An 18,392-nucleotide genomic window follows, 5' to 3' on the forward strand; every position below is an offset into this window, starting at 1 on the left:
GCATGTAGCTAAGAATCATAAAAAATGCCTGAATGTTAATCAAATGTAGGTGGAAAAAATGGATAAGAGTATGCCAGCACAGACAAGTAAACAGCATCACCGAACAGCTATTGAAAAATTCAGCCTTCGTGATAATCAACAGTTAAAGTCTCCCGACTCCCGTACATTTCTCAGCTTTATCAAACACTTAAAAAAAAAATCAGCCATGCTAAGGTCACAAGGCTAAGGAGGGAGATGATGATGATGGTGTACAAACAGCACTGGAAAGTAAGGTCATGAGAAGGGGACTTGCCTTAACACAACATTGAGAGATCCAGCACTGCACAACTAACAGCTGCCTTGGTTTGCCATTCCTGTGCTAGCTCCACTAACTGATTTACTACTGTACCAGCTCTGGTGTTGACACCTTTATGTCCCTCCCTCCTATCCCAGCAGGCCTGGAGGCCATGATGGATGCTGCTGAACTTTTCCTCCGATCACCTTAAAAAGAACTTTCCCATAATCTTTTGTCTTCCATCAAAGTGGAAGACAGAAGGGTTTTTATTTAATTTTAAATTAACAGCCTTGTTGCTCGAACATGGTAGCAATATACAGAATTTATTACACTAGTGAAATTCTTAAACTCCAATCTCTTTTTTTCTACCCAATGAACTGAACATAGTCCAGAGTAAATCAATGTAATTGCTGCTCGTCCAAGATTATTGTAGCGATACTTTATACTATGTGCCATTGGTAATTTGGTGTATTTAATTGAAAATGCTAAGATAATGGGGAACTTAGTTACTGACATTAACCCTTCTATTGCTGAAGGTCCATGAATAGATTATATGTAAAAGAGGCTCCACTTTACACAGCCGGTTAAATATATCCTAACTTATCCCAGCGATGAAAATACGCAAACAAAAAATGCACACACTCGTGTCTCCGTTTTGTGGCTGTATAATTTCTCTCGGTTTTTTTTTAAATTAAAAAATTTGCTAAAAAACTATCTTAAAAGGGAACGTGAAGTTAACATTTGCAGTAAAGCCCTGAATTCCCATTCCGAAGTCCCTAACTTGAATTGCAGCCTGAACTAGTATTGCAACTCAGGCAGTCTCCCAGCCAGATTTTTTTAAAAAAAAGAAACCTGCTCTTGATCATAAAAGAGATCTCAAGGAGACACATCCTGTCTAGCAAAGTAGATTACTTGTTAGTCAATACAGAACATTAGTGGGGGCCGAGAAGTCCGCACTCTTGGTTAAAGGACATCAGAAAAACAGGATGGCAGCAAACAGTGGGGGAGGGGGTAAAAGTACAAGTGTATTACAGCAAAAATCTGGCTTGTTGAGAGTTTTAGTATTACTTTTGATTATGGACCAAACATTACAAAAAAAAACTAGACTATAATGTGAGATGGAAGTGAATGTATTAAGACATTAAGTTTAACAGATTAAGAGTTTATGTTGAAGAATCTAGAGCAACATGATTTTGTGCAGGCTGGGACATTGTACAATGTAAGAGCAATTAAATAGGTTTAATAGCAATTAAATTGAATAAAAATTATGAAAGCTCTTATTTAACTAAATCAAAGCAATAGTGTGATTAAATCACCAGCCTGTGCACTTCTCTTTGCTGCCAAAGCACAACTTAAGCTTCCTTAAACCAATCTCATGCTGTGCTGCTATCTCCAAAAGCAGTCACAATGCAATAGGATTCTTCTTCTCTCTCATTTACTCTAGAGTTGGAGACAATTCTACAAACACAGAATTGCCAGTTGCAGACACCAAGAGAAGCCCCTTTGAGAATTTTTACTTTGTGCCTCCGAACTCTGCTGAGTGTAAACAGCAGCCACTTGTGGCATATAGGTTGCACTCTCCATTTCACATCAGGCCTTAGCTGAATTTGACAAAAATATTCATTATATTCTATACAAGGAAAAGCAAAGCCCGAAATGTTACAAATCAGTGATGAACTGACTTACAAGTGAAAGAGGAAAGAAAAAAAAGTTAATGTCAGCTTATTTATTTTTTGAAAACACAAAACTGTTTACTTGTGCACTCTCACACTTTGATAACAGCATTATTAAAACCCCTCACTATGTACTTACCGGCAATGAATAAAAGAAGATCCCAAGGAACAGAACTACAAACAGCAGTATTATGATCCCAAGAAAGATCCATTTGAATCGGCGCCAGATGATGTATTTCATCGTCTTGCAAGGACTGGTGAACCACAGGAAAGACGTTTCTGGACGGCTGATTGTGAAGAATTAAATCCAGTTAATTTTCCTTTCTAATGGATAAACTGTACACAGTTTACATTAAGCACTCATTTACGGGGGTAAGAAGCCATTACTCAAACAAACCACGGGCATGTTTATTATCCCTTTTAAAAACCATGGTGACCGAGTTCCTTATCTAACCAATGGCTCAGTAAGTAAATGCATAATGTGGCATGATACTGAGCCGTTGTCATGAGGACAGTCTGAGGTTTGATCCCTGATACGTACAGAGTCACCAGTTAACCAGGCAGGAGTGATGGTGCGACAACTGACTTAAGTGTCCCCTGGGATGGGATGGAGCAAAGTGCCATGATTGAATAGCCTATTGAAAAACACTACGTCCAAGTTTTTAAAAAATAAAATTCACAGAAATGGGGAATAAAAGAAAAATTTACAAAACTGGAGTGGACATCAAAAAAAGGTGGGGGGTGGTGGGAGGAGTTGGAAGCTTTCAACAAGCAGATATAGTCAACACCAGATAGCAAAGGGGAAGAAATTGTGTACAACACAGCAACTAGCCACAGATGCTTTTCAACATCTAAGCACTGAATTTCCTTTTCTTGTTTTCAAACCTGTTCCAGCATTGGCAAAATGTGATTTTTGATAAATGCCTATTGCTGGTTTCATTTCCCCCTTCAATTTACTTTGCCTTTCCTGAACAATGCTTGGTCATGAGGGGGATTTGTTTTTATGGATAGCAGCAATCTTCCTGTACCTCCCTTGAGTGGTGATTTATGCATTAGCCGAGACAGCGAGTGTTAGTAGGCTATTCAACTGTAGAGAGCGAGAGCATAACAGTCCAATGCTGTCCTCACCCAACATGCACACATGCATTAACTAGTGCCCCCTGCTGGAAAGGGTCATTAGGAGTGGGAACCCTGACAGATTTTCACCTCCCTAACCCAAGGGTGTCCAAGCTTTTGTCTGCACTGGCTTATTCTTGATCCATGTTGCATCCACTCTACTATCAGCAGCTGATCCTGCAGCCACCTTGCTTCTTTTCATCGATGTACTGCGACTCCTGGTGAAGAAAGGATCAGGCTTGGCTGCAAATGCTCTCCTCCCCTTCCCCCCCCAACTCATTATCTGTGCTCTTGTATAACGACATCCCGGCAAGTAGCTAGCAGGTGTGGAACTGTACCCCAGCGCGAGTGCATGCATTCAGAAGGAGGGGGAACAATGTTGAAGAAATGTTGGGAGAAACAGGGAGGATCAATCTATACACCAGTTCACTTGCAGCAGCATTATTTGAATATAGATGAAAGTTAGAGATTGTAACATCCCCAAAAATAAAAGTACAAAAGGTGAATCCAGTCTAAATTCCATTTGACCAAATTGCGAAGACTAAACTAAGGACTGAAATGTTGTCTTTTTTTGGCCAGTTGAAAGAACATGACTCTCAACTGCACCCGTCTGAGAGTGCAATCAATAGGACACTTGATTGTAAATTCAGACTGCATGAAATAAGAGGAGATAAAAAATCTCTGGTTTGAAAGAATGGGTAAAACCCATCCAGTCACTTCAAATAGCTTGTATTCGATGTTTAAAGCATATAGGCCCCTCTGCTTTCAAAATGTGAAGCACATATAGGCTCCTGTTCTTTCAAAATGTAAGGCACAAATATATGTAAACAAAATCAAGGAGAAAAGGTTACTTTGGTGGCTCCAGTTTTGGGTTCATGTTGGGTTCATCTCTTGCTTTGGCAGCGGGTCTTTCCTCAGCCTCTTGTTCAGTGACAATCTCCAGTGTCATTTCAACTTTACCCTAGAACACAAAAAAAACTTTTAGCAAGTTGTCTAACCAGAACAGGCATTCATAGATAAGTGATACGGTTACCTTAGAGTACAGGACTTCTAGGATTACCTCAACCTTTTAAAAGCAGTATACTATTCAATCTTTTTTAGGCCAACAGCCTGATCCCAAAAGCTGACTAAAGCAGGTATACAATCCATGAATTGGGGGCAGGGTTATTTTAATGATATTCTCAATTAGCTAACCGAACAGTTGATCTAAAATGTTTGCCTGGCATTCAAGCATTACTTTAAGGGTTAATGGAATGCCAATGATGGTTTTCCTATTTCAGTTAAATTCTTTCAACAAAGTGTCATCATTGGTTATGACTGATGAACTGAGCTATTAAAAAGCTTAATGGCAATGCCAAACATATTACTGTGGCTCCTGGCTGTTGAATCATTAATCAGATAACCTTTCATATTCCTTGTACAGATTCAAATGATTGTCATATTTTTCTGTAGGGAAGACATGCTCATGGCTCTCAAATTTTAAAAAGAGTAAAGGTGAGCAGATTGGAATTTTGTTTGAGTGAATGATGTGTACTGTGCATATATATCAGGGAATCAATTAAAATTAGTGAAAAATTGATATGAAGCTGTGTAAAATACACTTGCTTCTTTATAAACAGATGTCCATGCTGTATATGGCAAGAATGTGTGAGGCTTCACTCTCTACTTTTCCCCCACAATTTTAATGCATGCAGGCCCATTAAGTGAGTATTTGAAAAGTTAAAGTTTTCCCTTACTATATACATTGATCTGGTTTCTTTTGTAATACTTTTCAGGTTGAACAAATGTAAATTTACTTTTAGAACAAAATACAGATACTGGAATCTACTTTTTTTCATAATACAATCGAAAAGAGGGCTCCACGTCCAAATTAACTGTCTTGGACCGCAACAAGTTACTTTTACATAAATAAATCAAATATATATTATTTTACATATACACAAATATTTTTAATATATTAATACACTTATAGTCAACTTTTTAATATAAAAATACACATGCACAAAACAATCATTTTTGACCATTTTGTTTGCTAAAAACAGTAAAATCAGATTGTTTTATTTAACAGGAAGAATGAACGACTAACCATTAACACAATCATATTTATCTCATACGCCAGTTATAGGTTTATAAAATAGGAAGTGTTAATTTGAGAAAATTAATTAGAATCATGCTTTACCCAACCTCAGCACTTACTTTGCTAATTAAACAAAGGCTGAAGCATACAGTCCTCAGTCTGGATGGTTTTTTTTCGGGGGTGGGGGGGGGGGTGGGTGGAGAAATGATGAGCAGGTTGCAAAATAAAACTTTCACTGGAAGTCAAACAAAATCTTATCCAAAATTTCCCTAATTACATGTTGCTCTTTTCCATTTAGAATCGTCTCAGGATAGAAAAAATGCTCACATTGGAGAAAGGACATGTTACAATTAGAATTTGAAAGATTCGCTTTTATTTAATCCCAATCTCTGCTGCTTCCTCCACTTAGTCTTGACATTTTTTTTGTATATGCATATCCACTTCCTCATCATGTATGGTTGCTGCAGTACAGCAGCGTTTACCATTCACATATGCCTGCCCTAACATTTCTCGGATTATAACTACTCTGGTGCAACATTAGGAAAATAAACAAGGTCAAAAACAGAGGTTGCAAACCACATGGAGTGATGTTTGCTCTTCAGAGAGAGATACATTAAAATGAGAGTGTTACTCCAAATGAATGAGATCTCTTAGGCCCATTACTAGGAATAGTAATCCTACACTGCTCTCCCAACACCTCATGGAAATTGGTCACAATTTGTAATAAATCTTTGACCTATTCACAAAATTGATCAAAGTCTGTTATATTCTTCATAAAAACAAATGACAAAGGCCCAAAATTCCAAGAAGGCATTAGAGAGATACATGTAAACAAGTTATGAGGCATTACTAAAAATAAAATCCCAATAATATGTTCAAGGTCCTTACAGCCAAAATACGTTTGCCATCTTTCTCTTGGGCACATGGCCACCATCCATTTATAGATTTCTGAGAAAAAAGTGAAGTCACTTTAGGTGCTTTAGTAGGAGTTTCCTTCACATCTGGGAGCATTTTCAAGCTGCATCCTGCAGCTGTTTTGGCTGGACATATTGTGGAATTCAGGTCAAGCTCAAGGACACCTGTGAATCAGAGAAGAACATCAGAATTGTGTAATTATGAATGATGAGCATCAAAAAAACATCCATAAGGTTAGAGGGTTCTGGCACCATTTGCAGTCTGCTGCACTCTGTTTGCCCTCCTACTGGACCATATCAAACTTCCAAACTAACAACCAGATTACTTTTTTGATGCTATTATTCATAATGAACAAGAATGTTTCAAAGTTCATTGGGTCAACTAAGTTCACCAGATAAAAAACAAGTAATCACAATCCCATTGTTTCGCTTACTGGCGTCTCACTGAAGTTGTTTTACCAGCAATGCTGAAAAACAAGGCCATTTTACAGGGAATTTTGCATGAGTGTGTGAGAACAGATAAACAGCTTTCCTCAATGCTTTCACTGATCCAGCATACAATACTAATGCACGTATTCTATTTAGCTACCTAATCAGTGACTTTGACAAGCTACTGATGGTGGTGCCTGGATGATATCAGTACCCTTTTTGTAACCTTAAGTCATGTGTTGCAGGCAATTGTAAGGTAATGGGACAGTGAAAATCATGCTGAACTGCCACTCAGTACTTTTAATTCTCAGTCAAGTTTTCTCCTCCCAATTGTACGAACTCCCCTGTTGAGGTAAAGTTCATGGGATAGGGCTGTGACACCCTTACTGAGGTACAGTTCCCTGGGGCAGAGCTGTGATACCCTTGCTAAGGTGCAGTTCCATGGGGTAGGGATGTGACTCCCTTACTGAGGTACAGCTCCAAGGGGCAGGTCTAGGACTCCCTTACTAAGGTACAGTTCTGTGGGGCAAGGCTGTGATACCCTTACTGAGGTACAATTCCACTGGCTGGGCCTGACTTCGGTACATCATCTGTGACCATCAGCATTGGCCGCCTATTGACTGTGGAGGCCAAGAAGGATATTTTCCTCAACCAGCATCCACAGGTGCATTTCTAACAGGGGGTCACCAACAGAGTGGGAACGCAGGCCATAATTCACTTCTCTAATCCAGGGCCAATGTAACAACTTTATCACTGCCCCAGCTAGGACCTGGGATGTTCCTGATCTGAATGGCTTAAGACAGTAACTTTACTCAGTTATCAGGGGAGCCAATACAGAAACAGAGCAACAGATTCAAGCTGACCAACTCTCCTGCATTTGGCATGATTGTGAAGCCCTCTTGCCCCAGAATTAGAGATATCCTGCTTGCACATTGCTGGTGAATCCCAGCTTAGTGATTTTCTTCTATTTTTTTTTCTTACTGGTGGGTGAGAAAGCAAAGGAACACCGTGAAGGTGTTGCTAAGTTACAGGACCCAGAGCTTTCGTTACCAGCCCAGATTGTGTGTCAGTCCTATTTCCAAAGTGTTCTTTCACTGTCGCATTTTCCAGGTAGAGATTGATAAGATAATGAAAGCTTTGAGACCGTGAATGCAGTGCTTACCCTCACAGCCAGGTGGGCCGTGAAAACAGAAAACAAAATCTGGGGTTGGGAGAAAAAGTAAGAGGTTAAAAAAAAAGAAAAATAGAAACAGAGAAGGAGGGAAAGTGAGACAAATAATTTAGTTCGACATATACATGGCACTGAAGGATGCATTGTTGGCTCCATTTCACCGTGATGCAAATAAGATTTGCGTCACCTTTTCACTGCCTTCTTGCATTATTGTGGGGAAGGCTGGGTTTCTCATATGTACTGAATAGCATACAAGGAACACAGCTAATTGATCTCTCCTGCGATTGAAACAGACCATCTTGTCAGTTTCAATTAAAATGTGAATGTTGCTGCAGCAGACTATCAGTTTCCATCTTTTGTAAGTGATTTCTGATAGGATGTCCTTTCAACCAGTCACCTCGTTACCAGAAGTGGCTTAGATGCTCAAATGATAATTTATGGAAATCAGCAGCTTGGGGGCAAGCATATCCACAGTAACAGAGGAACAAATTGGGACTAAAACACACACGACATCCTCTAGCTCAAGTACAATGGGCACAGCTTGCTTTTAAACTAGGTTTATGATTTGATAAGGCAATGCAGTTAACCTAGATTTGCCCAACGTTGACAGCTTTGAACACCTGACAAATTAGAAAAGATCACAAGTCATCTTACAAAGACCCACCTAGTGACTAGAAACTTAATTTAATCTTTTCAACTATTAATGTTCTTCCACTTTATTGCAATAAAGCTAATGTAGTTTCATCACTGACAAATGCAGTACAGCTCAATTCATTGTGTAAAAATAGGCTGTTTTGCCCAGTTGAGTAAGTTGCTGTTACAACTTACTCATACCATTTTGTTTTCAGCCAATTATGATTTCATTTAAACTTGGTCAGTGCCACAGCAGGAGGATGGAGAAGACAGAGGAAACTTGATAGGAAATTTATTTTAAAGTTAAATGATAAGCATATTAGAAAAATGGGATGAAAAATAGAGTCAGAGCAGAGGTTTTTAAAACTTGTTTAAAATTGATGACTATATCTTAATATACAAGGTTAATGTTTCATAAATAAAGCCACTCCCAACATTTGTGTAGCATTACTACTGATGTACAGTATTAGGGCAAGTTTCAGGTCAGTGTCCAAGCTGACATTTTAAGGAAATGACTACAGAGACTAATTCTCTGAAACTATGAGGTCTGAGGAGGTTTTAAAAAGACATGTAGCTGATAAGAAAACAAGGATTCTTCCTTAAATGAAAAATGGATACAATTACAGCTACACAAATAATCACAACATTGCTCATCATTTTACTAGTGGTTTTAAAAATGGGAACAAAAAAATTATGTAAAGATTTAAAAAATAACAGTTTGCCTCAATACCAGAGTTTCTGTGTATAATATTTGTGGCATGAGACATTTACAGATCATCTTCAATCTCAATAGCTTGCTTGGATCATGATAAAATTGTTGATTTGTGCATACACAAGTGCTACAAAGTCACAATCAAGACTTTACACTACTGTAGGGCACTTCTATGAGCAGATCTGGCCAGGGGATTATCCTGTATGGGCAGGCCAAGAATCAACCTGCCCAAAACTAGACTTCAAAATGGCAATCCAAAAGCAGCACATGCCATTTATATTTGTTGCTGCCAGCAATTTTTTTTTGGGAGGCAGAAGAACATCTTTTCCAGGATTCTTGATGCCTCCAAAACATGGGATCAGTTGTACTACAGGATTACAGCCATTGGCAGCACCCTTCCCAAATAAGGAGGGGGCATTGGAATAGTCAGAACTCTCAATATGACGTTGTAGCATTAAGCAGGGTAAAAATGTCAAACTGGACCTAATTAGGCTGGCTAGCATATCAGAAGCTGTCTTGTTTAGGTCCTTTAATCATGCTGATGGTAGAAGTCTGTCACACAGTTGGTGAAAAAAACCCCTGAAGCGTGGGAAGTTATCAGCTGGAATTAATTATCTAGAAGCTGGGCATTCATGTATCCAGGTTTAGTACCTATAATGATTAGGTCGCAGGGAGGCAAGCAGCTGGTGCTGAAGCTCATCACCTCGAACTGGTGCAGCCACTGTTTAATAGGGTATAAATTGTGTCTATGCTGAGGTCAGGGGGATGGTGGCAATGCATTCACACATCTGCCCGCATGATACTTAGGAGCTCCTGCTGTTTGCCCAGCGAGGGCTCAAATTCAGACTCGTTAGGTGTCTAATGATCACAAAGGACTACTCTCCTTGGGATGGGCGGAGGTAAATGGGGCTCTTTGAAGGTCAAGTTGGCTGCAAGATGACATGCCCAACAATGGAAATAGGAAGAGTGTGAATCCTTTGCAATAGATGCAGTAATTGGATATCAGAGGCAGGCAGTCCCACAGTACTAAAGGGTGTTTGCTGACTGACCAACCAGCCTGCTCATTAGCAGAATTTGGAGGGGTACATGTGCCACTGATAGCTGGGACTCTTCACACTTGGCTCCATATAACACATGCTGAAAGCCGATGCCACTGGCACAGGTCTTACACAATATAAAAACAGTTCAGATTGCAAAGAAAGAGAGACTTGGCAATCAATACAATTTGAGTAAAAGATTTAAAAAAACTTACTCACAGGAATTTAAAATAATGGGCTTCATTCATAAAGCTAAATGCTAAATTAAAGGGCTTCTGAAGTCTTGGCTTACATGATGGAATCAAATACTCCTCACCTAGATCATGAATGGGGTTGAAGAAGCTGTAAAGTTCAATTGTGTTTACATGTTGATTCCCAATAAATGGGAATAATTTATGGAGTTACCTACAAATTATGATAAAAGAGGCTTCACCGAAATGGTGCAAGGAGTTTTGGGATTTTAGTAACCGATCTCCCATCACACTTCTCATCGGTAATCTGGGGTCAGGAACACGGATGCTAAAATGGGGCTGTGTTTAATCTGGCCTGTTCCTTTCAGACCACTTTACTAATCTCCCAGAAAGTGATCTAAATAGACACATCCTGAGGTCAATTAGAAGTTATTGTTGTCAAAGTGAGTTTCTCGAGTTTGGTAGATGCTTGTAATTCCATGGTTCCTGTCCTTGGAGATAGATTAGGTTATCAAGACGAGAAACTAGTCAGAAATGACCAACCTACTTTAAAAAGAAACAACTGAATGGATTTGGTGCTATTTTATAAATATGGCATTTGAGCCCAACTCTGACACCTCCCCCATTATCAGCATCCTAGTGCTACTAGACTCTGGGATCCCTGTACCTAGTTCTAACATTTTAGAATCTTATCTCCCTTTCATAGAGCCTAGTAACCTCACCAGTGTCACCATATCCTGGGACACTCCATTCCCAGTGCTGGCACAGTCCTGTAGCTCTATCCCCAGTGCTCCCACACCCTGCCCCACAGTGTTCCCATATCTGAAGGAAGTCCCACCCCTCCCACTGCTGCCAAACATTGGCACACTTTTCCCCCCGTCCCCCTTCCTAATCACCAGCACTGTCAGACACCAGGAATCCCCATGTAAATTACAGCTCAGCACTTCCCATAACAGCTGTTAAACTCCACAACCTTCCATCTCACCACTACTGGGGAGGAAGTAAAAGAAAGAGGGATTTAAGGAATGTCTGAACGTAGTGCAGGCTGGGGTTGGGGGAAAGCAGATCCCAGGGTCTGGTAGCACTGGAAAAATGGGTTGTAGGAGCACTGGGAGAGATGTTAGAGACTGGCAGAACGTCTAACCTGCTACACATTACCGACCATTGGATTATGCATCCTTAGCTTTAAAACACGCAAGAGATAAAAATTGAATACATTGGCAGAGGTACATACAATAAATCAAGGTCATTTATTGTGTTCACAGAAAAAAAGTGAAGCAACCTGAGGAATTTGATGCCCAAAACAGCTTTAAAAAATCCCATAACACTATGCACCCCTCACTGAACTTGACTTAAGTGCTCACCATACATCTGTGTACTGATACCATGTTGTATGTTACATGTGATAATAGCCTCACTATAAATGAGAACTCTCCAATTCACTATGAGCAACGCTACAGGAGGTCTGCTAGTATGCATCTTAAGAATTTATCTAGTACATGCTTTGTCCATTCAGGCATGTGATATTTGCATTTGATTGACTGAAAGAGCTTCCACCATCCTTCATAAAACACCAACTAATTACAACTGAATAGGTGGACAACGTATCAAATTAATCAAGGGAGATGAGTCAATAAACCTTCCATCTCACCACCACTTGGGAGGAAGTAAAGAGGGCGTCAGGAATGCCCAAACTAAGCTTACTATGTATAAACAAATTCATGAACAGTTGCCAAAATCTACCAATTAACAAAAAACTATGAAATTGAAACTTCTTTTTCAAAATTTGTGCAGCTGCCATTTTGTTTCTTCAGCCTAAAAGACTACATGTGGGTACCAAATACAATTTTCTAACAGCACATCTAAAAGTTACATAAATTTACAAAAAAATATCTGCATTAACCCATAAAACTGTCCAACACTTGTTGGAAATGTATCAATTTTGCAGAGGCCTAATCTCAATCAAATGTCTGAGGCTTGAGTTGGTCTGTGCTCCTGCTGTAACCCTGAGCAACACCTCATATGGTCATTTTTTGACCACTCTGCCTCTGCTGACCTGGCATCCAGCTCTGCTGCTGCCTCACTCACCAAGTCCATCCTGGACTGGCCCACCTTGTCCTGTTCTTGGCACACTGAACATTTCCTGCTTATAGCTAGTCTTCTATGTTCAGTTCTAATTTATTAGACTGACTGCAGTTGTCCCTCCCCTTATGTACCCTAGGTCAGAGGTCCCCAAACATTGGTCTTTATGAGCCACATGGGTGTTTACCATGGAGCTTTGGAGGACACCCATAAAAATCAATGTTTCCATTCTCAGCAACTATGAAACAATTTGCATGGATCACCCTATAGTATTGGGCCCTTTGGGATTGCACAAGACTGGCCCCGTTTACACTGCATGCAACTATGTAAAAGGATGGCTGTCTAAAAAGGTTTCCACCAAATAGAGTAACAGCCTAACAGTATTATAGGAGCTGTTCTGTTCATACAAATTTCATTCCATCATTGTTGAAAATACCCCATTTACATCACAAGGTGGTTTTAACAACAGCGAGTAGAAAGGACAAAGATAGAACCACTGCTAGTGGTATGGGGAGTGAAGTAGTTCCAGCATCACTGTTTGTAAAGCACTTCCCTGGCCATTGGGAAAGTTATTAGAGTGAAAGGAATTTATGTGAAGATAGATTTTAAAAAGCACTGTATGGAAGTTAGTGTGGTGTCAGCCTTGGCTCAGCAGTAGCACGCGCGCCTCTGAATCAGACGGTCGTGGGTTCAAACCCCACTCGAGACTTGAGCACATAATCTCAGTGCAGTATTATGGGAGTGCTGCATTGTTGGAGATACCGTCTTTCAGATGAGGCATTAAACAGAGGCGTCGCCTCCCCTCTCAGGTGAATATAAAAGAATCCATTGAACTATTCGAAAAGGAACAGGAAATTCTCAGTGTCCTGGCCAATATTTATCCCTCAAACATCACTAACACAGTTATCTGGTCATTTATCGCATTGCTGTTTGTGGGACCTTGCTGTGCGAAAATTGGTAGCTGCATTTCTATACAACAGTAGCTACATGTCAAAAGTACTTAATTGACTATTAAGGAAATATCCTGAGGTTGTGAAAGGCACTATATAAATGCAAGTCCTCTCCTCTCCAACAGTGGCTCATATTTAAAGCTATTTTGAAGAGTTTTTTTTTTTATTACCACCACTCCAAAATCAGCATTTTATGGATTTGCTCTGGATTTTAGCAGTGGTACTGGCAACAAACTCATAATATAAATGAGTTTAAAAACTGTAAATCAATAGGTGTTCAACATTAGGAAGAAAAAATAGCTACATCCATTACCAGAGGCCAGCTGGCAGAAAAGTGTCATTTATAAATGGCCAAATACCCATTGGAAGTTATGTTTATATAAATTAAGAACAGCAAGGACATATACCTGTCAAACAATGACCATAATAGCATTACATTATAGAATACAAGACACACAACCAGCAATTAATTGCTGTACCAAAAGAAATTACCTTTGGAAAAAATTATTTTGACAGCATTTGTTGCTGCACTAGAGAAGAGGCAATTATGGCATCACTTCAATTTAGCCACAGCAGGTTAAGCAGAAAGAGATAAACTGACAGGAATTCCATACCCAAATAGTCGTCCATAGAAAATTTATCATTGTCCCATATTTGAATGATTAGTTTCGGAGGTGTCCTGAACTCTGTTTTGTCAAGGCTCCAAAAATTTTCCTGGAACAGAAAAAGAAAGCCAACATGGATGACCCTTTTCACATTAATCTTCTCCCTTTCACCTTTTACGTGAAGCCATCTGTGATGGCTTATACTTTCTGAAAGGGTAGAGGGAACCGGAGAATTGTTGAAAGATATTAGGTGTTACTAACATCTTGTTGATTTGTCGAAACTATTTTATTGAAGCATGCAACTTAATTCTATCACTAATATTTTCCTACATTTGTAAATGCTGCAGTAAAACTAATTTAAAATGTTTTTTGCTAATATGGAGTGCACACCCTAACCCTAAACACCTGGTTTAAACACACACAACCAGCTGTACAGAGTCAAATTAGAGGGAGCTGGGAAGAAAGCTGACATGACTACAAAAGTATAGAGGCTACAAGGTCACTCTAATGATGCATTTTTAGGTCCAAAGAAAGGGAGAGGTCAGTTAGATATGACCCCTGCTAGCCCCAGCCATGGAATACATTTCTCCATGCAGTAGTATTCCCACAGAACACTGCATAAATAATTGCTCACAGCAAGGGTTATACTCACATGGCTGTTAGCATGAATAGAAGGAATGTACACTTACAAACGAGAGGAAATGGTGCAGGGCAGAGGACAATAGACCTCCCTATGGGAACTTCTTTTCCAAAAGGAGGACTGGTTACAAACCAATGTAATTGCCCTGTGGGGATAGCAGCACTCAGCAATTACTGTACTTGAACCTGAACATTCCAGAGAACATGTGTTAAGTCCATGGGTTTGACTCTGTCCTCTATTGAGGAGAGCTGACAAAGTTAAAACAAGTTTCTACCTTGAGTCAGACTTGGATTCTCAGCCCTCCCAACCACATACTGATTTCCTCTCCTACATTTCATGTTCTACATGGCAAAGATGTTGTTAACAATTTAGTATGATAATCTGTAGGATTTAAGAGCTGCCTGAAGAATTTCAGACATTATGGCCCTTCAGTGTGATGAACAATTGTTCTCTTATTCAGAAACTCACCTTCTTGGATATAACACAAAGCTGTTCAGCTGGGAGGTACTCAAATGGGAAAACAAGTCTCCAGTTGAAATTCCCTTCTCCTCCAAGGGATCTGTAGTGCACATCTGTCTTCTGCTTCTCATCTTCAAGCCCACCCATCCAGCTGCAAATAATTCCAAAGAAATCTTGTGATAAAATGCAACCAAACAAAAGCTGAACAAAATGCTGGAGTGAAATGAGTCACAGGGAAAGGGGTCGTCTATAAACCATGTATACCTAAAACAATGACTTTGGCAGCAGAGCAAGTTTGGAACAATGTATGATTGGCAATAGGGAGGGTCCAAAGTACACACTCCCAGTGTAAACTCGCCCCCCACCCCCAAAAAAAATTCAACCCATAAGAGAAACTGAGATGTAATAAAACATTATCTAAGGACATTATTGAGGAGGATTATATGCATGCCATGGCAAAAATCCCCTGTCTGGGCTTTGGGGTACTTACGAGTTTTTTTTGACAGAATGCAATACTCCCTAGAGGGGAGAGGAGACTGGTTCCCAGATCTCTACCAATGGTGTACTCCATATAGGACATGAAAAAGCAGCCAAGGTGATGGGACTTTTCCTCTTGTGGGGAAGCACTTATTTTGGCATGGTGTCAAAGGGAAATCCAGTCACAACTGACAACTGCATAATTGCTGCAGTATTTGAGATCCTGCCAGTATGCAGGACCCTTTTTGACTGACACAAGTAGTACACAAGTACAGAGAAAGATATTTACACAAAGAAAATACCAGTCAGGATCTGAGAGTATAAACAAACCATATCAGAATACTTCTTTCAATTTAGCTTCTCCACTTTTAAGATGCTGACTCATTACTGGAGTACAGTGCCATTGTGTTGGGCACCCTTCAGTATCTTGCACAAGTAATTGTTCTTCATGTGTGAACCTAAATAATGAATGCTGGAAGAATATTCGACTGTGGGGATGCCATAGTTGAGCTTGACCCTTGTATTGTGTGGCTATTGAGTTAGGACCGAATCACTTACTAATAGGAGGAAATCATTGGATAGCAATCAGAAGCAGGTACCCAGCCTGATTTCCACCTCTCTTGGAAGCCAAGTGGAGCACCTCCAATTGCTGTTCAAGATCAGCTAACACGATAGACCAGAAATTGCACTCTGATCTGTATCCCTTTTAGCAGTATACCATATGGCATCTTTACTTAGTGACACTCGTATAATTTTTTAAAATGATACATGTAATTAAGCAGTTAATGAAACCCTGTATGTACACACAAACCGTGGTCACTAGCACACAGTTAGAAATTCTTCCCTTCTTGAAATGACCTCTTTAGTTTACAGTTTTGGCCTTTCTTGCATATATTCAACAGCTGTTGCGTTTTTGTTCGATACATGAACATTCAATCCAGAAATAAACCCTGCAGCTCACGTTGCCCATTGAGAACTATATGAATCCTTTTTGGAGATGGATTTCCATTCTTAACCTAGAGCAGATATTTTGCAATTCTTTCAGTGACTCTCCAGCCTTTATTCCAGCTCCATTACATGGCACACAAGAGCCTCCATCCAATTTCCCCCCCCCCCCTTCTGCTCAAGATGTACTGAAAGCTTGTGTCACTTCAGTTATGTTGCACCTGACAGAGCTGTGATGATTACACTGGACAGGAGTCATGTCGACAAATATGTGGCATATATTTTGTAATTTAAGGCCGCTCAACTGGACAGATAAATCTGTGCATTAATTTGAAGTGGAGCTACTATGGTGATACAGCATGTTGGCGAGTCAGCACACAATGCCAATGATAACATCCTTATCTCAGCTATGCTGCCAAAGCAAGCAACCAGAAACCGATAAAGACCTTTTCCCCACCTTTCCAAACAGAGAGGAGGGAAATCAGAGGGCATTACTCTGGGCTGCTCACACATTTTACAACAGCTGCCTCTGCAGAACACAGAAAAAGTGAGTTTTGCAGGTCCCTATATGAAAGGGTTATCTTGGAATTATTTCTCTAAATCCAACTTAAAATGTAAAATGAAATTTTAGACCTGGAAATAACTGAATAAATGTTATTGTACAAACTTAACTGGCTCATAGCAAATTCCCTTCTTTTCTATTCCAATGGGGCATTAACTCTAATTATATTGCACATGATAACTGACAAAGGAGGTTAAATCCTTGGTTAAGATTTGAAATAAGAACATTGGTGTTTGAGCCACAACACTGCTCAATCATTTCCAGGCCTCTAGTGATTAAACTGCCCCAACCAATTTTTACGAGCTTGGTTAACACTCCTAAATTCACAAAAATGTGATACTAAAGACTAGACATCCCTCATTACTTCCAGAACCTTCAAATAGGAACAGGAGTAGGCCACTCAGCCCCTAGAGCCTGTTATGCCATTCAATTAGATAATGGCTGATCTGTATCTTAACTCCATTTACCCACCTTGGTGCCATAATCCCTTACCTAACAAAATTCTATCAACCTCAGATTTGACATTTTCAATTGCCCTAGCCACAACAGCTTTTTTGGGGAAAAGTGCGTTCTAGATTTCCACTAGTCTGTGTGAAGTGCTTCCTGACATCACCCCTGAACAGCCTAGCTCTAATTTTAAGGCTATGCCCTCTTGTTCTGGACTCCCTCACCAGAGGACAGAGTTTCTATCTACCCCATCAAATCCTTTAATCATCTTAAACACCTCAATTAGATCACCCCTTAATCTTCTATACTCGAGGGATTACAAGCCTGATCTATGCAACCTGTCCTCATAATTTAACCTTTTTAGCCATGGGAATGATTGTCAGTTACCCAAAAATTTAAACAGACAGGACGGCTGGGAACTGAAACCCATTTTTCTGATTTGATGCTTTGTCCAATTAGTTAATGCTGGGCAACGAGAGAGAGTCAGGTTTGAGCAGTAACTACTAATATCACTGCATTTATACAATGAGGGGTGTTGAATTTGTGCAATTTTTTAAAAGTGAATCACCGTTCACTACACTGCAGATTAACCAAATTCATTTAATTTAAAAGATTCACTCCACCTGTCTGAACAGGCAGATAAAACATGATATATCAAATCTTTCTAAATTGGACAGTTAAATTTTGCAAGCATACAGATTTTGCAAGCATACTCGTTACCTATGGATGTGAACAGACATTGACAAATTGTCAAATCCTGTGCTGGTCACTGCTGTTTGTATAGTTTTAGAAACATCAGTAACTTAATATTTCCACATTATTACATCCTGTACCAGATGACTCTTCCTTGTGTTCGGGAATAAACTCTAGCCTAGTTAATGGGTATATTTTTCAGATGCACACAAACTGCAACCAAAGTCACTGCTGTCCAACATCCATCATGAACATGCTGCTGTCAAAAGACCATATGTTACCTAGAATTTCTGGGTTGCAAGTCA

The 18,392-nt window shown here is 39.7% G+C and overlaps 1 protein-coding gene across 1 annotated transcript in view; it reads right to left on the bottom strand.

The window, feature by feature from the left end:
• LOC137340126 (myoferlin-like) overlaps positions 1-18,392 on the bottom strand; it is a 212,238-nt gene that overhangs the window by 12,591 nt on the left and 181,255 nt on the right. The window contains exons 51-55 of the mRNA XM_068002457.1: positions 14,973-15,114; positions 13,874-13,973; positions 6,029-6,219; positions 3,915-4,024; positions 2,087-2,234 (exon numbers count right to left, since the gene is read on the bottom strand). Of these exons, the coding sequence (XP_067858558.1) occupies positions 2,087-2,234; positions 3,915-4,024; positions 6,029-6,219; positions 13,874-13,973; positions 14,973-15,114 (691 nt within the window). The remainder of the gene's footprint in view (positions 1-2,086; positions 2,235-3,914; positions 4,025-6,028; positions 6,220-13,873; positions 13,974-14,972; positions 15,115-18,392) is intronic.

Source organism: Heptranchias perlo, chromosome 21 (assembly GCF_035084215.1).
Source record: "Heptranchias perlo isolate sHepPer1 chromosome 21, sHepPer1.hap1, whole genome shotgun sequence".
NCBI classification, from domain to species: Eukaryota; Metazoa; Chordata; class Chondrichthyes; order Hexanchiformes; family Hexanchidae; genus Heptranchias; species Heptranchias perlo.